Below are 21,824 nucleotides of genomic sequence, written 5' to 3'. Positions count from 1 at the left end.
CGTGCATCGTATTTTTATTGACGCCATACTACCTATATGTTTATTTTGATACTAGTGTGGTTGGTTTCCAACCTTTTTAGTGCATATTATTATTATTATTATTTATTTGCGTCAGACAAAGCTGTCCATATTCAAAATAAAACAACGAAATAATACCCAAAGTGCAAATGCACAAGTTAGTAGTAGTTAGTAGGTTACGACACATTTTTTCATTGCAGAGTGCAACAATGTGCTTTTAGGGGGTGAGGAGCGTCGATGCTAAATCATTGCGTTTAGTTATAAAATGGTGTTAAAAGCTGTAATTTGGTTACTGAAGTTTAATGTTTCTCTCTCGAGTTTATGTGCTTTTTAAGCATTTTGAAAGAGGGGTCGTAAAATAGTTGCTGCTTTCAAAGCGGTATCAACAATGGAAAAGGTTAAGAAGCACTGGATTAAGTGGAACTGAAAAGACAATCTTTGTTTTCCTTCCAAACATATCAAAGCGAAATCACTTTATTTGCCAATCAGATTCTATACTAATATGGTACACAATAAGCTTACGTTACAATTACATACAATTCATAAACATGAAAGAACGCTTAAGTACGCCCAGTGTTGAATTAAATCTGATTAGATTAGAAAAACCCAAGAGTTTATTGTATTTCAGTGTATTTTCCAAAAACCACAACTCAAAAAAATTGTCACAAACGAATTATGGCTTATAATATTTTTGTTACGCACAGTAACTTCACGTGATTGCGTTTTTCTCGAACTTTTTCTTCACGTGCTCTTCTCTCGTTTTCTAGAACTTTCTGACGTCATATAAATAAGCTCGATATTTCTTTCTCGGCATTCTATCAAACTGCTAACTATTTGTGAGAACGAAAAGTACTCTGAGTTTAACTGTTGTCTGTTCACTCTGTTGCATCAACAAAGAAGAAAAAGAAGACATGGCTTTGCAAGTCTATCCATGCTTTTCACACAGAAGACCTTTCTACTGGTACCTTGATGGTGACGATCTCACATCTTGGTTGATTTCACCAACAATTCGAAGAAGAATACCTCTGGATGAGTTGGAACGAATTCTTTCTGGCAACATAAGAAGATGCGTTTACAAGAAGCCAGAAGAAAAAACTCCACAAACAACTGATGGAGAAACTGACAAAACCGTGGAAAAGAAAAGCGATCAATCATTTTTTTTGAACTTGGAGCTGACGGGTTTCGAACCCGAAAACATAAAAGTCAAAACTATTGGACAGAAACTTGTTGTTGAAGCAGAAAAGGAAGAAAGCGGCGATACTGACGGATGTCAATCGTACTCGCGGAAATATTATCACAGATCGATTGTTTTGCCGAACAATGTCAAACCTGATGACGTCACGACAGTATTCACCGACAAAGGACTTTTACGCATCAGTGCTCCCGTGATGTCACTTCCTGCCCCAGAAGAAAAAGAAATTGAAATACAAAAAGAAGAAAGAACGGAAAAGACCGAGTCAGAAGAAACACTTCAATCCGAAGAAAACAATGATGTAGAAGAAAGTTAAACTTCCACATGAACTTTGTTGTGGATTTGTTACTGAATGAACTAGTTTATTGTTGGGCTACTGAAATAAACCATTCTGACTGATTTGGTATTGTTCAAATACCTCACTTGTGTTGTGCAATATATATCAATGTTGCAAGTACAGTACAGTATATAAATTCATTGAACTTGTTTGAAATGGTCACTCAGCAGCTAAATTGTTAAAGTTTATGATGTGTGCTTTCAAGCCAAGATTTTGTTTTTATCAACAGCTCACTACGCGAGTCAGTTTTTTTTTCAAGTGAAAATTTATTTGGTCCTCAGTGAGAAAATGCTTATAGTTTCAATTGCTGTATTTTCAAACGCTTGTTTTTGGTGTAGTGGCTTACAAGTTACAAATGACTAAGAATGTGTAACATTTGAAGATTTTCACACCGATAAAATTGTAACAGATTAAATGGCTTGAAATTTTTACATAACTCAAATTGTGACAATAGCTTTGTTATTAGTTTGTATGCAATTGTCGATTACATTTATACATTTTAGCGTACGCAGTTGAATCCTTGAGCATTGATGGTTGTCGTGAACTAATGCTTTATAATGCCAGCTTATATTAGCTTTAACAAACTAAATGGAACATCTAAATAAATATAAACAAATCAATTAGTACTTCAGACAAATAAGAGTATCAACCTGAACCGCACCTCAACATAACAAGTAAGTGAACAAAGTGGGAGCGCCAACTCAACCAATGCTTTGGCCAAAGGCATTATGCTTGGAGCGTGGCAGAGTACAACGCAAATTCCAAATAAAAGATAAAGTTTATCGTACTAAAACTTTGCAAACTGGAGAAATAAATGAAAATCGTCTAGTTGGCCACACATTAACATTATTTAAAATCCGGACTTTTTCGCGGGCCAAAATAATAATAATAATAATAGTGTTGCAAGCAGAGTAGTGCTTTTTTACCTTAAAGATATATTGCATTGGCGGGGAATCGAACCCGGGCCCCAGCAGGCGAGGATTCTACCACTGAACCGCCAATGCGCAGGGGCATTAAAGGGGTACTAAAGGAAAAACCTGACTTGGCGATTTTCCACGTTCTTTGTGTTTAACATGCTACCATAAAACGATTTTCAATAAAATTTTGCCCCATTGCGGTCTGACCACCATTGTGCGCGTGCTTTTGTCAGAGCTTTCAAAACGAGATTGAGCCTGAGCAACGAAGCGTGCGACTGTACAGTCTACGTCATAAAGGCTAGCAATCAACCGATCACGCAATAATTGTTACTGCGGGCGATTTGACTGTAGGCTATGTATGTATGTACATCAAAACAGCACATTTTAACATCAAAACAGCAGACAGTTTGCTCAAAACATCAGATGTGGTAACGTGGCTTTTGTTATTGCTGGCTTTTATGACGTATTCTCGAGCAGTGTTTGCACGTTTTGGTCATTTTGAAAAAAATGAAAATAAATGAAACACTGGACTTTGGGCCTTGCCAGCGCCATTGAAAAAAATTTTTTTTCGGTAATTTTTTTTGAAATGTATTCTTGAATGTTCAGTTTACTCATTTTAATGCTTAATTCCGGTTTGAAATTTTCCTTTAGTATGCCTTTAAACCAAAATGTTTAAGCTCGCGGGTTAGGATTTGCACAGCTCTGTCTACATCAGGGGTGACGAACCTTTTTGCGGTCGCGGGCCACTTTGTTAATTACACATGAGTTTATCGGGCCACACAACTTTTTAATCGTAACCTACTATGAAATCTTTTAGAAGCTACTCAAGATATTATTCATGAAAAGTAACAAACAGCAGATGAAAGTAATAAAACCCACACAGTTGAAATTATCTTACGCAGAATCGAAACATACAACAGTAAAAATTAAAACAAATCCACTTGAGCAAAAAGGATAGAGCAACAATAGGCCTACTTGCACTGATAATGAAGACAGTTTAATTTTCGAAGCGTTTGCTTTCATATGAGTATAATTTCTTCTTTTTTTTGGCTCTATCCTTTTTCGGGCTATATCTTGTTTCGACCATGCTCCGAAACAACAAATCAGTTAATGAAATTTCTTTTTCAAACAACAAACAAAAGCCCATGCGAATCATACAGCTGAAGCTATCTAATGCAGCATTGAAGCATAAAATATTTAAAAAATAGCATAGAAGCATTGAATTTTTTTGCTTAGTGGAATTTTTGGAAAGTTTTTTGCTTGACTAAGCGTTCAATATTAGGTCGAACAGACGATGTGGTTACTTTCAACTGCATACTAAGATTTTCATCTGTCAGCCTCGACCTGCAACGACTTTTTATAAAGTGCATTTTAGAAAAGAACTGTTCGCATAGGTAGGCTACGTGCTGCCAAAAACAGATGACCATTTGAGAGCGGGAGCTCTCAAGTTTGGAAACTCTTCCTTTGATAAACATACACGATAAAATTCAAGCAACGTCTTGCTCACATACATCGCTTTTAGCGTGTCATCACTCTGTAGTTTTATGAGTTCAAGTTGGAGCTCATAAGGTGCAGAAGCAGGTGTAACACTGAAGGCGAAGGGGATAGAAAAGACATCAAGCCCCAGTTCTTTGCTTTTAATATCCTGAAATCTAACATTAAAACTTTCCAAAAGACTTGAACATTCCAACGCGTGTTGAGTACATGAAGTTGGATTGCGTTATTTCAATGTAGGAAAATGCGCGCAATTGTTATCTTTCAACTGATTTCCCCAAAGGGTCAGCATTGACATGAAAGATTTGACCTTGGAAAACAATCGATTGCAACAGTTGATCTGGCCCTTGAAGTTGGACATTTAAGTCGTTTAAATACTTAGTGACATTTAATACTTAGCAAAGGAAAGGTGTACCAGTGAAGGCATAAAACAGTTTTGAGATGTTTTTGTCTTTAATGCATGAGCGATTGTCAAATTGTTTTGCGGGCCGCACAAAATTCTTGGACGGGCCGCAGGTTCGTCACCTCTGGTCTACATGATTTCAGTTTATATTGTCGAAACATATTTCGGTTGAGTAGGTAAAAAAACAAGCAAATTGAAGAGGAAATTCTACTTTAACTAATGATTCGCTTTCAGTGACTTGGATTGATTTGTCACGCTTGACTGAGTAACGTCATATCTGGTAATAAGTGAAGAAGGCCAACCGGCGTCGCCAGTCACCACTTCAGTTTGCTTGCAGCGTCGCAAACATTAGCTCAGATCTCAAACTAATTTTGTGCTGTGTTAAAGCAGCATACCTGCTAAAAGATTTCAACACTTGCAAGTGCAACCTATCAGAGGCTTATCAGAAGCTTTGTCAGTTCGAGGATAAAGATTCAAAACCAACCGATTTACAGTTTGCTAAAAAAACTTTGCAAGGGGCTTATCGTGCAGAAGTATTGCGAGATATGCGTAAAATTATTGTTAAAGTTATGACAGTTTCATGCTAGGATTGAAGAATAGTTTCTTCGTAAGTCTGAAAATTCAGCAAAACGTGTCTGATGTATGTTATTTGCACCCAGTCGCGCAGAAAGAGGCTTGTGCTAGAAAGAAGGAAATTTGTGTAAAATTCAAGACAGTATTTCTGATGTAGATAAATTTCCGTCGCTAGTTTGCCTCTTCAACTCATATTTTAGTACGATTCTAGTACGTTATTACATTTTTGGCTAAATAAAGTCAATCAGTCGCAAATAACCTACATCAGATATTGCAAACCTTACTTTATTGACTTTAATCTTGCGTAAGCAGCTTATGTCAATAAAAGAAGTTGTACTAGAAGTTAAAGCTATGGAAAAACTTTCAAAGTTGGTTAATGTTCTTTCTCCTCAAGAAGTAGAAGTGCTTAAAAAAATAAACGAAAAATCACCTCCCAATCCTTCTCCACAAACTCTCAAAGGCTGCCAGTTGATCCCGTTTTTCTCAGCAGACTGCATTACATACGCGTACGACAAGTTTGAGATAAAAGAAGGAGATGTGTTCGTAGTGTCTTATCCTAAGACAGGTGAGCCTACAGTTTGTGTAGGCTAATGTTTCTCAGCCTCGATTGGTTTGGTTTTGAATTTTTATCCTCGGACTGACAAAGCCTTGATTGGTTATTACTGGTAGTTTCGCATACTTGTAGAGGCTCTTGACACAGGGCCGGTTACCGAGATTGGCAGAGTGAAGTTTCCGATTGTTGAAGTGTTTTGTTTTGTTGTTAATGTTTTGTAAAATTGCTTTTTTTATTCACAATTTTTTTATTGACCGAATTTTAAACGAGGATACAGCTACTGTTTGTTCTTTATATTTATTGTGTCTTACTCCATATCATCTACAATGTTCCTACAAGTTGATGTAGCAAGTAAACGTAAATTCCAAGATTTTTTGCAGTCTTCCAAGTTTGTTATTTACGTACAGGTACAATTTGGCTGACAGAAGTTATACGACGGTTGCTTCACCAAGATGAAGAGCTTAATGCATTTACTCAAGCTCTTCCAGACGACTTTCGCTTTCTTGAACTTGGAAATGGTATGGTATATTATGAGCAGTTTATGGTAAAAAATTGTTGATATTTATAAATGTAAGCAGTCAATTAATTAATGCAATATTAGTCAACGAAGATACTTTCTTATGTGACATTGTGCTCCTTGCCAATTTATTAGTAGGAGATAGGACTGCGGTAAGTTTTATGTCTGTCTAACGAAACGCTAAAAGAGTTAAAATAAGAAAACCCCATTAAAATGATATTGCCTACTTTAAAATCTGCTACGGCGGTTACAACACCAGACAAAGAATAAGAATAGGCTATACACGGCGAATAGAGTTATTTTATATGTTTTTGATGGAGATCGCCCCGAAACCCTTCCGGATCTGCTACTGCTTTTAAAAACCTCAAGTGAAATTTATGATTGTTGTATCATTCCGCCATTCGAATCAATACTTTGTGGATAATTTTTGAAGTCTTAAGCCACTTTATCGCGTTAGTGTCTTCCTGTCAGTCATGACCTTTGACGAAAAACGGTTCAACGTACTGTATTAATTTCAGTCGAAAAATTTCCACTCATCGACAAGCTACCCTTGGAACGTCGAGGCTTTATGACCCATCTACCTGTTCAACTGCTTAACCTTGAGAAGATAAAACAGGCCAAGGCTAAGGTAACCATAGGCGCACTGCAGTATCTAATGTCAAAAATTTATTTTGTACGTTATTCTCTGAGGATGCTCATTTTCATGGTGCCCAAAACTCAGTAAAGCAACACAATAACTATTAATTAATATGCTTTTGCTTTCATTTTCACATTTGTCAGATAAACATTGCAACTATTGCTAGAAAAGATCATAATCCTGAAAAAACATCTAAACATTTCAGTAGTCAGGTTCACTTTCCTCAGTTGCAGACTTTAAAGTGTGCCTATATACAAAGGGCAGTCGAGAGGATAATTTGGACCCGATACCTCCCAAATTTAGACATTTATAAGAAAAACCATATAACCGAATATCGAATATCAAACCGAATATCTAACAAATACGAGACGGTTTCCTCAAGTTTCACGTGCCCCCTGGAGCGTTACGGACGGGCCCTAAAATCATCCCGAAACCATATCCAAAAGTACCCTGCCGACCCCCTGCCACCCCTACTGCCTATACATTTCATATGCATTTTAGGTTGTGTACATGTACCGCAACCCTAAAGACGAAATTGTGTCCTGGTGGAAGTTTGTCCAAGTTTTACCTTTTCCTGACGGATCGCCCATGAAAGCTTTAATCTCATCAGGCTGGGATAAATACTTTGAGCATGTAGTTGCTGGTAAGTCCTCATATGCTTCGGTGGAGAAAAGCACATGAAAAAAAACAAACGTTGGCTAAGAAACATGATGATTTTTGAGATGAGATCTACACTTTGTTTTGTAAAAAAATGATTTGTTATAATAACCTATCAATCGGCACAAAGCTGAGGGGGAAGCACGGTGTCTATCGCTGTCAATTCTTGCTATTATCTGCGGAGAAACAAGTTATTTGTTCTTATTTAGAACTAAATGATGTTATTGCTGGTAAGAAAAACAAACGTTGGCTAAGAAACATAATGGTTCTTGTGATGAGATTTACACTTTGTTTATTTGTTCTTGTTTAGAACTAAAAAATGATAGACTATATAGTTATACTATGCGAAGGTAAATGTATGAAGAATGCTCACATCATTTTCGATGATAGGCAACCCAAATAAGCATCAAAACTACATGATACTTTTGCTATGAAATTGAACATTTTTACAGGTTCTCAAAGTTGAAAGGCTGACTCACAATGCACATTAATTCAATGAAAAATATCTTTTCAAAAAGGGAAATTTTTAAATTAGAAAATAAAAAATTGAGAACTTTTCCTCAGTTTGGCCAATACCATCCTTAAAATCTGCTCTTACTTCTGATGTTCTTACTTAGAGCGTTGTCTTGTTGGTATATTTTTTCAAAACTTTACTCTGCGTTTTTGTAGGAAACTTTCCAATGAATCTTCCCCGTGGCGAGTGGTATCCTGACCATATACTTTCCTGGTACCCGCATCGTGACAACAAGACGGTGTATTTTGCCAATTACGAAAACATGACGAAGGTGAACAAAGTGAAATACAACAGAATGATTTTCGCTTTCAGCAGCATAATCGTTGCTTATTTCACAAACGACCTGTTTCAGCCTGATGCTGCTAGTTCGGTGTGATGGTAGCGGTTTGCACTGGTGTCGGAACACAGTGTCCTTGCCAGTCATGTGAAATATCATATTATAAATCTTGCAGTTTTAGTAAAAGTTTTTTTGTTGTCTTATTCTTCATAAAGTTCTTTACTTTAGGAATAGCCTAGGCCTTAGGTTATAGGCTGTTTGTGGGCTTGTTTCTGAAATAATTTCAATGCCAATTGTCAATATTATGCAGGATCTCTTGCACGAAGTGAAACGTTTAGCCCAGTTTTTGGAAATTTCTTTGACAGAAGAGAAGGCCCAGTCCGTGGTAGAAGCTTGCACGTTTGCCAATATGAAAAAAATAGCTCAAACAACACGCCATGCTGGGAATATTAACAACAACTTGCGGCAAGGTAAAGGTTTAAAATTAATTATTGAAAGGATTTTTAGGCATGCTGACTTACAATATTGCAATAAGGACGGTGGCCTTTGACGATTGCTGAACTGAGCATATTATTTGACAATATCTCAATCCCATCAGCGTAACATTTCTTAATATAAAAGTATCCCACCATTTTATAGTTGTACCTTCTGAAAACAGTAAGAACGCAAGGTCCGAGCCTTGAATAATAATCCCAGTCGACCATCCGTTTCGCACTCACCCTGTAACAAAGAGTTTATCACACGGATCAGCCATACGAGTCGTCTTCGCCCCATGCACGCTATTATGCCAACCATATGTTCACGCCTCTTCCTCTTCTTGTGAATGTGGTGCCGAGGAACAGACCGCAGACCACATCATCAACGATTGCACCATCTTCATGCCAAACACTGGCTACTCTCCAGCTGTCTTCCAGTGTACTGTAGTTCGGGACATCATGAATCTGGGGTGGTAAAGGGATAGAATAGACCCTCGGCCCCAGAGGTTCACACGACGACAACGATTGAAATTCTTTGGCCTTTTTTGACGACAAAGACCAAGCATGTTATTATTATTATTAATTCATTATTATTATTTTATTATTTTCATTTATTTAATTGCCGCTCTTGTCTTGTCTTGTGATTGCACTGTTTGTTTGTTTGTCGTATTCAGTCTTACACCAGGTGATTGAAGATTTAGATTAAGTAGACGGGAAGGCAAGGAAGCCAATCTTCGTGTCCATCTTCAGGCATTTGTTTAAGTGTCCTGCCAAAGACACAGCCGCATGCTCTTGAGCGGTGTCGAACCGGCGCCCTTTCGATTACATTTTCAGGGCTTTTACCACTCGGTTATGCAGTCGATATTACACTCATACGTAGCAACAAAATGTTAACACGTTTGGTATCTGTTCTCTGTTGTACTTTGCTTAGTGCATATTGCAGTTATTTATTTCAGTCACTTCTCATTACCATTATTTGCAGTTATTTGTTTGTTTGTTTTTTGTTTAGATGTATTAGATATTTCCTGAAGAGGGTAAAGAGTTCTTGCGGAAACGTTTGTGTTTATTATGTTGTTATTTTGTTAGTGTATTGTATTTGTTTTCAATAATGCCAATCAATCCCATTAAGTTACTGTCAGACATCTGTTTATGGCATTGTAAAATTGCTTCTCTCGCTATTATTTATTTATCTTCATATTTTTTGAATCTTTGAAATTTTATGCAGGTGGAACAGGAGGTTGGAAGAATTACTTCACAGTCAGCCAATCAGAACGCATCGATGCTATAATGGAGGAAAAGCTTAAAGATACAGATATAAAGTTTACCTATAATTTGTAACACTTTATGAACATCTGTCGTTGAATTTTGAGCATGAAAAGTGATGAATAGATGAAATTAATTAATTTTTCTTTGTGTGAGCCTTCTTCTTCCCTAGTTCAAGGGTCGAGTCTGTGTCTTTTTCCAGCCTTAAACGTGTTACCTTCATCTTGACTGGTCAAATTATTATTTTTTCTGCTTGTTGCATTAACGCAAGATAGTTAATAGAAAACATTTTAGAAGGAAAATGACTGCCTGATAGAGAAAATAATAGCATTGTTATAACGTTTAATCGTGCTTTTAAAGAGAGGAAGTTTATGGCCAACTTTTTTCTGCTGTAAGCTATATGGCTTTGACAAGGTAGAAAGCACATACATCTAGTGTATAATGTGGCTCGTATTTTTAATTCATTTTTAAATCAATAAAATCTTTGAAGTTCAGAAAATAGAACTTTCACAATACCTACCAATACCATAAGTAATAAGAAAGTCTTGAAGATGTTGAAAAAGTTAAGTATGATTAGTGCAGGGAATGGGATGGGATGGAAGGCACATTTTGGAACGGGCAAGGGAAAATATAGTTTTGGTAGAGAGATAATTTTTGAATACCATAGACCAGTGGTTTTCAACCAGGGTTCCGCGGAACCCTAAGGTTCCGCCAGTAAGTCCAGAGGTTTCGCAAGTTTACATTCAAACCCGAGAGTCTATTTTATCATTAAAAGCATATTGTTTAAATACAATCAAATATTGATTAGGTTTGCCACTATTAATAAATTTGCTACACTTTAACACGTTCGCTGCGATCCCAGTATTAAAGACTTGCGCAAGAAACACCAGGCTCAAGTTTCTCATTGAATTTTTTATGAGAATAAATGTAATTTTTTACAGTTTGTATTTTTATTGTACATAAATAAATCTGAACATAAGCATTTTAATTTTATTAATCAAACGATGTTTTTTGGATAAGGCAATTAAATTATTTGAACAGGTGCTCCTCCAAATTTTGGAATGTTCATTGGGTTCCGTTCCACCAAAAAGGTTGAAAACCACTGCCATAGACAGATAATTAATAGGATTGAATTCCCCAGTGTCTTCGTTCAAACATTGTCAATAAATTCACTTGCTCGTGTGACAAAAACATGACATACATAGGTATGCCCACGTCGTACAATTACGCTTCAAAGAGGCCATTTTCATAAGTAGACAGAATCCAAAAATCAACAGCCGTGCTGAAAGGGAAGAATTACGTCACCTAATCTATTAATCAACTGATTCAACTAACTTTCACAGCAATAACGCCTAACAACACAGAAACTCAACAGTCAGCAGCCTCAAGCCAAACAAAAGAGCCGCATTAAAGAACGACTCAGTGACTTCATCAAGAAAATGAAGTATCTTCTGACAGGTGTCAAACCCACAACAATGCTTGACATGAACGACTTCAACACCATTCGTCATAGGACTAGGGAACTGTGTTCCGAAAGCTAGAGCAATTCGCTATTAACGCAACGAACTCGCAGCATCAGGCTAAAACAGGTCGTTAAAATCTACATTGTGACGTAAGCAAGGATCATGCTGCTGAAAGCGAAACTCAATCAATTGCATGCTTCTGTGAACACTTGAGCAATCAATCAAAGAGTGAGAAACAATGACATTATGTGACAGCATGCAGAAAGTTTTGAAAACTAAAACGCAAACTGTAATAATAAAAATAAATCAATTAATCAAGTTTACTACAGTATACCTTCACATACTTGTGCGGTACATGGTGGAAAATTAATGTGGTACATCAAACACATAACTTTTATTCATATGGAAGATACACCGTGGAGTGACCAAAATAAAGCTAAGATTTTCTAAGGCAATGTTTCCCCAACTTAAAATAAACTTTAGCCATAGAAGAGTGAGTAAGATAGCATAACGCACACCGGACAGTTTTTTTGTTTGTCGTATTCAAGCTTACACCTGGTGGTTGAATAAGTGAACGAGAAGGCAATGAAGCCAATCCTCGTGGTCACCTTCAGGCATGCCTTTAAGTGTCTTGCCAATGACACAGCCGCATGCTCTTGGGCGGTGTCGAACTGGCGCTCTTACGAGTTCCGTTCCAGCGTTCTCACCACTCGGCTATGCAGCCGACAGTATAATCACCGCAAACACAAAGCACAAAAGCAACCACTCCTATGCTACCTTAACCCGCAAAAACTTTTTGACGATACACCTGCAAGCATCGAAGAAACAAGCAGTTTTGTACGTGATACCTATAGCCTACCCCTGATGTTTCACATAGATTGACAGAACACGAATAACATCTCGCTGTGCTCCCTGCACAACAAGTGTTGTAGTCGCCCCGAAACAAGATCACAGATTCTTCCAGGGCTGCGCAGTCGGAGTCGTGAAGTCGGCGGGATTTTGGCGTGTCCGAGTCTGAGTCTGCCAGTAATAAACAGAGAAATCGGAGTCGTATATTTTTTGCTCGACTCTACAGCCCTTGATTCTTCTTGTAGTTGTAGCCTAAGCTAACTCCTAACACCAAACAGTCCGTAATTCTCAGAAGATAATATTGCTGCACATTTTTTTAACTGAAATTTAGCTACAAAATTTGCTGTTGGAAGAGCAAAGAAATTTTTGAGATGGAATGGAAGATTTATATGATGAAATGGAAGAAATCTCAGGATGGACAATGGAAAAAACTTCTTCTATCCCATACCGTACCTGGATTAATGTAGCCTACGATAGCCTACCCTACTTTCTCATTTCCAATCTCTAATTCAGTTCAATTTTATTTTTCATTGCGGCGCGAACATGTAGAGAACGATATTAAGTAAACACACGAATTTGGCACCAACAAAAGGAAAGTTAACAATTTGAGAAAATCTCACCTCTTGCAGGTCAACGTTTTGTCAAATCAATAGAAAAAACACAGAAGTTTGCGCATCGCATTGATCATTGAAAAGATAGAAATGAAAACTCAATATTTGTGTTTGTAGGCTATAACCTTTTGTCATGGACTCGCAGTGTAAAGTCTGTTGAGTCAAAAAGACTTTGATCTATTCATAACAAAAGTAGGCAGTAGCAGTGGCGTAGCAACGCAATATGCCGCCCTTGGATTTAATTTTATTGAAAGTTCAAAATAAAATCACTTCTTACTCTGACAGCTGAAGGATTCTTTGTCTCCTTTATTTACTCTAATCCCTTGGCTTGAATGGCCCTTGTATATTCTGAAATCTTTCGGGCCATAATTTGATTATCTCAACTCTCATGTTATGAGTTAATGTTTCTGGCCAAGTAGTTATCGCTTATTCGCTATCGTTATCGCTTTCTGGCCAAGCCACATCGTTATAAGAATAATAGATAGCATCTGTTTAACTTTATCTGACAGTGTTTCATTCACAGGCTTGCAATGTTTGTCGTATCCAGGCTTACACCCGGTGGTTGAAGATTTAGATTAAGTGGACGGGAAGGCAAGGAAGCCAATCTTCGTGTCCACCTTCAGACATGCCTTCAAGTGTCCTGCCAGAGACACAGCCGCATGCTCTTGAGTGGTGTCGAACCGGCGCCCTTTCGATTGCCGTTCCAGTGTTCTCACCACTCGGCTATGCAGCCGGCCTGCAGGCTTGCAATGATCACTTTGTTATTGTTTTGCTAGAGGTAACCTACAATTCTTCTTCCGTCTCAATTTGAGGTACCGTACCGTATTAGAGATTTACTGTGCTAATCTTTTCTGTTTTTTTAGCAGAGGCAATTTTTACGAACTTCAAAATGACTCCTTCATTCTTTTTAGTTCCTCTTTTCTAGCTTTCTTTTTCTTTAAAAAAAACCTTCACTTTCTTTTACTCTCGTCATAGGCAAAACTTAACTTAAAAAAATTGCAACTTAAATCTTGTTCTGGAATCTGCAGCACATTAGTTAAAAACAATAACCATATAATTGCAAATTTGCTGAGTTAAGCTAAATGATCTATTTCAGACCTGAAACTTTAAACATTTCACTAGCCTAACCCATCTTCACACATGAAATGGAGGAATCCCGTCTGTCTACCACTGACAGATAGTAAAGGTGGCAGTTGACTCGATGACCTCACGGTCCATTCCTGTCTCCTCCCGAAAGTGAAATAAACTTAAAACTAATCTGAACTTAACTACCGTACCAAAGCTAAATTGACTGAACAATGCTATAGCTTATTGAGTTACAACCGACATTCTATCATTACTTCAACAGCATGAGTACCGTATCATTAAACCGTCACAAATACCACATGGTGAGGCACAATCTAAAAAAGTTGCAAATTAGTTTATAGGCATAACTTGTTTAATTTTTTGGCTTCACTTAGATCAGGGTTAACTTATGTCGTTTAAATCTGAGTCTCTCCGAGAATAAATTAATGTGACTGTCTTTGTTCGTTTAAACTTTAAAACGTTATCACATTTTGCCGCCCTCTAGCAACGTGCCGCCCCTGGATTTATCCACAAGATCCAATGGGTAGTTACGCCACTGGGCAGTAGCCCTTTGCATTGTAAAATGTAAAGGATTCAAAAGGCGGTATGCTGGAGTCTTAAAGGTTGTGGAGTTAAAATTGAATGTTTTCGACTTCACAAGCCCTATCTAAAGCAGAAGATGTGCTATGAATAAATTAAAACCAATTCAAGCGTAAGCTAAGCACTAAATCAAAGCACGTTATGGTTAGCGGACTACAATGCAAATTCACTGTTCTTTTCTAGAAAATGTGAACTTTCATGCTTCATGTAGGCTACACCCTTCCACGTGTTGGTAGGTTTTCAATCTTTACCCTCTGACTGACAAAGCCTTGACAGGTTATTCCTGGTAGTTTCGCATACTTGTAGAGGCTCTTGACGCAGGGCCAGTTATCGAGATTGGCAGAGTGAAGTTTTCCGATTGTTGAAGTGTTATTGATGTGAAACTATTCCATTCACTAGGTGTCGCTGAATGGAGAGCAGTCCTAAAAGTGCGTTGCTCAAGCGCACACCCCGAGAGTCGAACCAGTGCCGCGTGATCTTGAACCGGGCGCGTAACCACTGAGCTAACGGGGCAGACGTGTCTTGCCAAAGACACAACCCATGCTCTTGAACTGTGTCGAACCAGCGCCCTTTCAAGCGTCGTAGCAAGTCTCTCACCACTCGGTTATAAAACCTATTCACTTTTTGCTGAAATGATAAAAGTGACTTTTTTGTCTTCCCTACATTAAAAGAGTTTGCGACCTTATAGTTGTTTTAATGCTTTTTTTGCACATCGTTTGGCTATTCGTTTGTATTGGCAATTCAAGAAAACTCGCCGCTCTACGACGTCACAATCGAGTGTCTTTTCAGTCGTAATCTTGCGCAAAATATTTGGTAGCCACTTTAACAAGGAAAAATTCTGCCACTGCAATTGACTAGAATGCACCGCCAACCAGTGCAGTATTCGAGGGTATACGGCGGTATACGCAGACGCAGTATACCCTCTGCTTTTTCGAGCAATTATAGTATACCCTCTGGTTTTCCAAAGGGAATGCGTATGCTATCCTTGCTGGTTCTTGACAACTAGGCCTACTACAGAATTCTAAAATGGTGCCAATTAACGCGAATCAATTCATTCAGAGCATTGTTAGCAGAATGCAAATGAGACTTTGCGCTATTGCTGACACTGACAATGGTCAGCTAATGGTTGATATTGCTAACTTGCAACCTGAAAAATGACAGCTATTTCAACTTTACCTTGTTCGACAGCAGAATGTGAACGTGGTTTCAGTTTAATGAACAATATTATCACAGGTTTAAAAGCATCTTTGCTCATTGACAGTGATGGGCATTATCGGCGATAATTATCGGCGATAAATTTTTATCGCTTATCGTTATCGCTCAATTGTTTTTTCAGTTATCGTTTATCGTTATCGCCAAAGGCAATATTTGATTATCGCCGATAATTAATCGCCGATAAATTTTATTTTGGATCAACACACAAGTGGAAAGATCATGAAAAGTAAGTAATATTTTTACTAGCCACCTAGTTAATGAAACTAAAATTAAAACCAGTTCTTCTTCAGTGCCTGAAGTGTGTGTGCACAGGTCGTTATCAGGGAAGGGGGCACGCCCCCCTGCAGCGACAGCCCTGACAACACAATAATTTTTAGAGTTGCAAATTGCAATGCAATGAAATGCATGCAACAAGTCTCTTGTTGTTTTGCTGCAATGGGCAATCGCGAGTAAGCACACAGGCGCCACAACTTCCTTTGAAGCGCAGCGAAAGAAATTGGCAAGTGGTTTGTGAAAGTGTCGCAATACGAGGCCGCTTTTACATCGGAAACATGGTCTTTCGCGCCACCTCACGATCAACTATTATTCTTGTGTTTTCTTTTTTCGTTGGAAGTGTTAGTTTTTAGTAATTGTCGTAAAAAAATAAAATCTCTCTTGTCAAAACATGAAACTTACTGTTTTAAGCGCATTAAATGTTTAGATGAGTAGATTAACTAAAATTGCAAGAACTCGCCTTGAGACGTGCGGCTACGTCACAAACTCAGATTAAAAGACAAAATTCACACACAATACCAACACAAGATCGGATATAGACTGTAAGATCGATTTTTTTCTAGCTTGGCGATATAACTTTAATCCAAAAGTAATAACCGAATGCATAAGTGCCATTTAACTTAAAAAGTTAACCCATTTGTGCCGAAAGTGAAAGTACTTAAAAAAAAATTCGGAAAATTTAAATATTGCATAATTATGACCTAAAAAACATATTACAATTATTTTTTTCCTAATTGTGTTTGTACTTTTTGAGAAAAAAGCCGTCCTATATATAAGACGCTAGACAAATCCGTTATCAAATTTCACAAGTTTCCTGTGCGTAATGCGTAAGCGTTATTACATTTTACTTATCGCTCAAAGTAATAAATGGGAAATGTCTTGTTCATGTCTTGTCATGTCATTACTGTCATCGAGCATTTTATTGAAATAAAAGTTCAAAAAATATGAAGATGAAAATTAGCAAAGTAACACAACATCACTGAAACAAGTCATTGCGGAATATGATATTGCTTGAAGCATTTAACATGCAGACCGACATCACATTCTTTGCATCGTGTAGTAGTTTTTGCATGACAATAGGCGGATCGAGTTGCGTGGTAAAATTATGCTAAATACAGTATAACTTTTCTCATTTACTGTAGCCTACCTATGCGACATAGCCTACCTCAATCAAATATTTTTATTTCCACTAATACAGTGCCTACATTGTAATTCTTATCTCAACAACTGAGCGTTCTGCCATTGCTTTAATGATGGTGTTCACAAAGAAAACAAACAAAAAAATGATCTGAAATTATCAGTAAATTACGATAATTATGTTATTGTTCTTAAACAAACACGACTAATTTGACAAGCTTGATGGATTTCACAGTATGCACATTTTTACTACCAATAACGCTTAAGATTACTGATAAATTTTCAAGCATTTTGCGTTTTTGGGAATTTTTTTAATTATTGCTGACTTTGCTGTAAACAGCCCTTTAAGCAGAAAGCAAAATAGAAAGTTTGGAATTTTTTATGGTATTTTCATTTGATTTAATTATTTTGCCTACTGCACGTAAGCGGCAGTGTAATTCAATTGATAAAAGCATCCAACTGGTATCTGAAGGTATAATTATAAGCACGGCGGTTACCTCAGTGGTTTGATTCTGGATCAAGAGGTTGAAGATTCGATACCCACTGCCGCTATTGCGATTCTATTTATGCATAACTTGCAAAAAGTTTTGTCCCTTTATGTTGATGAAAACAGTTCGTGCTGCATGGGATGGGGCAGCGCTAATCAAGAAAAAAAAATTATCGTTATCGGACATTATCGGCGATAATTTATCGTTTATCGTTATCGCTTAAGTTTTTTTTGATTTATCGTTTATCGTTATCGCTTTAGGCATTTTTCGTTTATCGATTATCGTTATCGCTTAACTGAAAAATGAGTTATCGCGCCCAACACTGCTCATTGATAATATGAGCTGTTTGATGTTTATTAATTGCAATTTGCAATGGACCACCTGTGGCTCAATTTACCGCTAAAAATATGTAAGATCCTGGCTGCTAAACCACCGATCAGCTAAGGAGACTAGATCCCAAATTTGTAAAGAGGATAAAGATTAGATTCCTCTCGGCAGGCTGTTTGAAATGTATTCATAGAAAAATAAACAATTTTGTAGGCCTTCCTCCCGTCCAACTTTGATGTTGATAATTCAAGTTATGGTACAATAAAGGTTAGTATTTTGCAAGTTGTATATTACTGATCATTTTGGAACATCTGACAGTATACTCTGTGCTTTTTTTACAAACACAGCGCTGTTCATGTTATGGTAGAATAAAGATTAGTATTTTGCAAGTTGTGTATTTATTTATCATTTTATCAAATCTGAGACAGTATACCCTGTGCTTTTTTTACGAATACAGCACTACCGCCAACCAATCATAAGCTACGTTTTCTATGACGTGCGAAAAGAAGATTGTCGTCGTCGTCGTCTGAGCTTCTGGGGCCGAGGGGAGGGTCTATCCTTTTACCACCCCAGATTCACGATGTTCCCGGACTACACTGGAAGGCTGCTAGAGAGCAGCCAGTCTTTAGTTTCATCATCCATGACGCGCAGACCTTCCACTCCGTTAGGTGGCTTGAAGATGGTACAGTCATTGATGATGTGGTCTGCGGTCTGTTCCTCGGCACCACATTCACAGGAGGAGGAAGAAGCCATTCCCCACTGGTGCATGGTTGAGCGGAAAAGCCCGACGCCCGTACGGAGACGGTTGAGGCGCACCCATGCCTGTCTCTGTAGTGTCAGGCCGATGGGGCGTGTGTCGGCGTCGGGGATGAATGAATGGAGTCTGGTGGTGCTTGACCTCCATTCAGAATTCCATTTATGGTCCGCCCAAGTAGCCGCAGAGATGTCTTGTTCATCAGCTTCGTTGATCAGAAGCCGAGCGGCTGGCACGAATGGGTGTCTTGATTTGAGTCGGCGGGGGTGCCCGTTTGGGAAGGCAGAGATCTTGTGGTGGAGAAGATGGTTAGGTTCCAGTGCCCGTCGACCGAGGGACAGAGTGGCTTCTTTGCGACGAAGCTCAGCAGGTTGGATGCCAGCGAGAATGGGGAGATTGTCCAATGGTGTGGGACGCAGGCATTCGGTCACTGTGTGCAGGACGCTGTTTATGGCAGTGTCGATGTTGTGGCAGTGAGCACTGCGGCACCAGACAGGTGCACAGTACTCTGCAGAAGAGTAGACAAGGGCTAAGGCTGCTATTCGCAAAGTGTCAGCCCTCGCCCCCCAGCTAGAGCCTGCCAGGCGCTTCAGTAGTGCAGCGCGGGATGTCAGTTTCTTGCGCAGTGACACCAAATGGTGGTGGTATGTGAGCGATCTGTCTAGTGTCACCCCAAGATACCTTGGCTCGGGGCAGAAGGACAGATGTTTTCCATTGTTGTGGACATGTAGCTCACGATCAGCTTCCCGATTGTGTAGGTGGAAAGCTGCCGCCACAGTTTTGGTTTCGCTGAGTTTCAGTCGCCAGTTCTGGAGATAAGCTGAGATGGTTTGCATGTCCTGGCTCAAGGTGTCTTCTAGATTTTCCCACGACTTTGTGGAGTGGAGAATTGCCAGATCGTCCGCATAAGCGTATTTTGCGAAGACCGTGGTTAGCAGGTCGTGGGTGTAGATGTTGAAAAGAAGTGGAGCCAGGACCGATCCCTGTGGGACGCCGTTTTTCAGGCGTCTCAGTCTGCTTCGCCGTAGATTGCCGGTGGTGAGGGTGAAGCTTCGATTCCTGACGAGTTCCATAATCATATGGACCATATGTCGGTCAGGAAGCAGGCGAAGCAGCTTGTAAGTAAGGCCGCGATGCCATACAGTATCGTAGACAGCTGTGAGATCTAGAAAGACTGCGCCGGCCTTCTTTTTTGCCTCAAAGCAGTCCTCGATGTCTTGGGTCAACAGTGTGACCTGATCTACAGTGGATTTTCCGCGCCGAAACCCAGCTTGCTCTTTTGGAAGGAACGGGTCGATGATTGGGTTGACGCGGGCATAGATCAGCCTTTCGAGGATTTTGAAAGGAACGCAGAGGAGGGATATCGGACGATAACTCCTTGGGTCCTCTGGTGGCTTGTGAGGCTTAGGGATCGCAACTACTAAAGCTCTTCTCCAGATTTTTGGAATTGTGAGGTGGTGCAGGCAGGAAGAGAGGAATCTACGTAACCAGTACTTGAGGGCAGGGCCAGCATGGAGCACAAGCTCAGGGCAGATCTTATCCGGCCCTGGAGACTTGTGTGGTTTCACTAGGCGGAGGGCGGTGGCGAATTCCTCTGGAGTGAAATCTCCAGAGATTGTTTCCTCTTGTGGTGTTACCACTCGCCACAGGGCAGACACTTCCTTGGCGACAAGGCGGGATGTCTCGCGGTCCTTTGTCTTGTAGACCCCGTTCTGCACTAGCTGGGAAGCGATGGCATTTGCAGAAACGGGGCACTGGCGAGGGGAGTTTGCTGAGCGCCCAGTGAGGTTGTTGATGATGCTCCATGCTTTGCGGCTTGAGTGTGAGAAGTATGGTTTGGACGGCTTCATTCCATCGCTCAAGCTTCTTTGCATCCAGCCGCTCAAGTAGTCTGGTGGCGGCGGTGTTAGAAGCAGTACCCGGGGTGGCGTTTAGGTAGGAGCGATAGAGAGCTTCACACTCAGAGCCCCAGCATGGTGTATAGCTGGTTCGATGGCCACGTGGTATTGTGGCCTTTGCCGCAATTATTATAGCATTGCAGAAGTCCTGGTATGCCTCGTCTGCGTTGCATGTTTCAGGTGGTGGTAACTTTGCAGTAGACTCGTTGGTCAAGAGGCTGTATTGATTCCAATCGGCTTTTTTGAAGTTCCATCGCTTCACCGGTGAACACCTCGGGATAGGAGCCATAAGTTTTGGGGCGATGATGAGGGACGGCCGGTGTTGGGACCGCGGGAACTTCTCAAGCACACGTCTGTCTGGAAGAGAGCTGTCGACACTCGCGAAGGCCAAGTCAGGGTTTGTCCCTGTTCCCCAGCGGCCGGAGTGGAAACTGGCTGGTTCCTTTGGATTGAATAGGAGAGCAAGATGGTTTGTAGAGGCCCAGTCAGCCAGCAATTCTCCGTCGCTGCTTGTGTTTTTGTAACCCCAGTCGATGTGCTGGCAGTTGAAGTCGCCAGCGTAGAGACTGAGGGAGGGGAACGTTGGAAGGGATGATGGCAACATTCGCGAGGGTGGGGGCTTGTAGATGTTGACGATGTTGTAGTCTGAGATACATATGCACACCCACTCAATCTCAGCATCGGTTGGAGATTGGTCGACAAACGTCCACTTCAGGCTCTTATGCACAAACGTGGCAATGCCGTGCTTCCTGCTTAAGGTAGACCCGGCTAGCGTGTAGATGGGAACAGCTAGCCTATCTGCAGAAGTGCAGTGGGTCTCCTGGAGGATGACGAGTGCCCGGTTGGTATGGGCAAGCTGCTCCACAACTTTGGTCTTGCTTGTTGTGTAGCCTTCTATGTTGAGCTGCAGAATGGTGGGACGTCTAAACTTATCAATTGCCCCTTGCAGCTGTGCAGTCCGGGTGGAGGCTCTTTGTTGACAAATTTCGTTTCTCATCTGGTTGAAAGCAGATGGTACTCACAGGATGGGGTACGACCGCACGAGGAGCCATTTGTTGTCCATCCCAAAATATTTGGTAGCCACTTTAACAAGTCGAAATTCTGCCACTGCGAATGACTATACAATGCAACCGCCAACCAATCAGAACAAGTTATAAGAGCTATCGTCCAATTGTGACCCTTCTAGCACTCATCCAGAGAGTTAATGCTTGTTTTGAACTTTATTTGGTAATTACAGAAGAAAAAGAGCAATAGCAGTGGTGGGAATCGAACCCGCGTCAATGAAATGACTACTTTCTAGCCCTAACCCTAACTCC

The 21,824-nt window shown here is 39.8% G+C and overlaps 2 protein-coding genes across 2 annotated transcripts; both read left to right on the top strand.

Annotated features, from left to right (window-relative positions):
- The first annotated feature begins 845 nt into the window (after positions 1–845).
- On the top strand, positions 846–2,076 carry LOC145768172 (heat shock protein Hsp-16.1/Hsp-16.11-like). The gene has a single exon (XM_082579649.1). The coding sequence runs from the start codon at positions 930–932 to the stop codon at positions 1,524–1,526; it is 597 nt and encodes a 198-aa protein (XP_082435775.1). The 5' UTR covers positions 846–929; the 3' UTR covers positions 1,527–2,076.
- Positions 2,077–5,250: 3,174 nt separating this feature from the next.
- Positions 5,251–10,341, top strand: LOC145768171 (amine sulfotransferase-like). The gene is made up of 7 exons (XM_082579648.1): positions 5,251–5,499; positions 5,895–6,005; positions 6,523–6,632; positions 7,143–7,284; positions 7,968–8,083; positions 8,400–8,559; positions 9,791–10,341. The coding sequence occupies exons 1-7, from the start codon at positions 5,286–5,288 to the stop codon at positions 9,901–9,903; spliced, it is 966 nt and encodes a 321-aa protein (XP_082435774.1). The 5' UTR covers positions 5,251–5,285; the 3' UTR covers positions 9,904–10,341.
- The last annotated feature ends 11,483 nt before the right edge of the window (positions 10,342–21,824 follow it).

The sequence above is a fragment of the Aplidium turbinatum genome, chromosome 4 (genome assembly GCF_918807975.1).
Source record: "Aplidium turbinatum chromosome 4, kaAplTurb1.1, whole genome shotgun sequence".
Lineage (NCBI taxonomy): Eukaryota > Metazoa > Chordata > Ascidiacea > Aplousobranchia > Polyclinidae > Aplidium > Aplidium turbinatum.
This window is presented reverse-complemented; position numbering and strand designations above follow the sequence as displayed.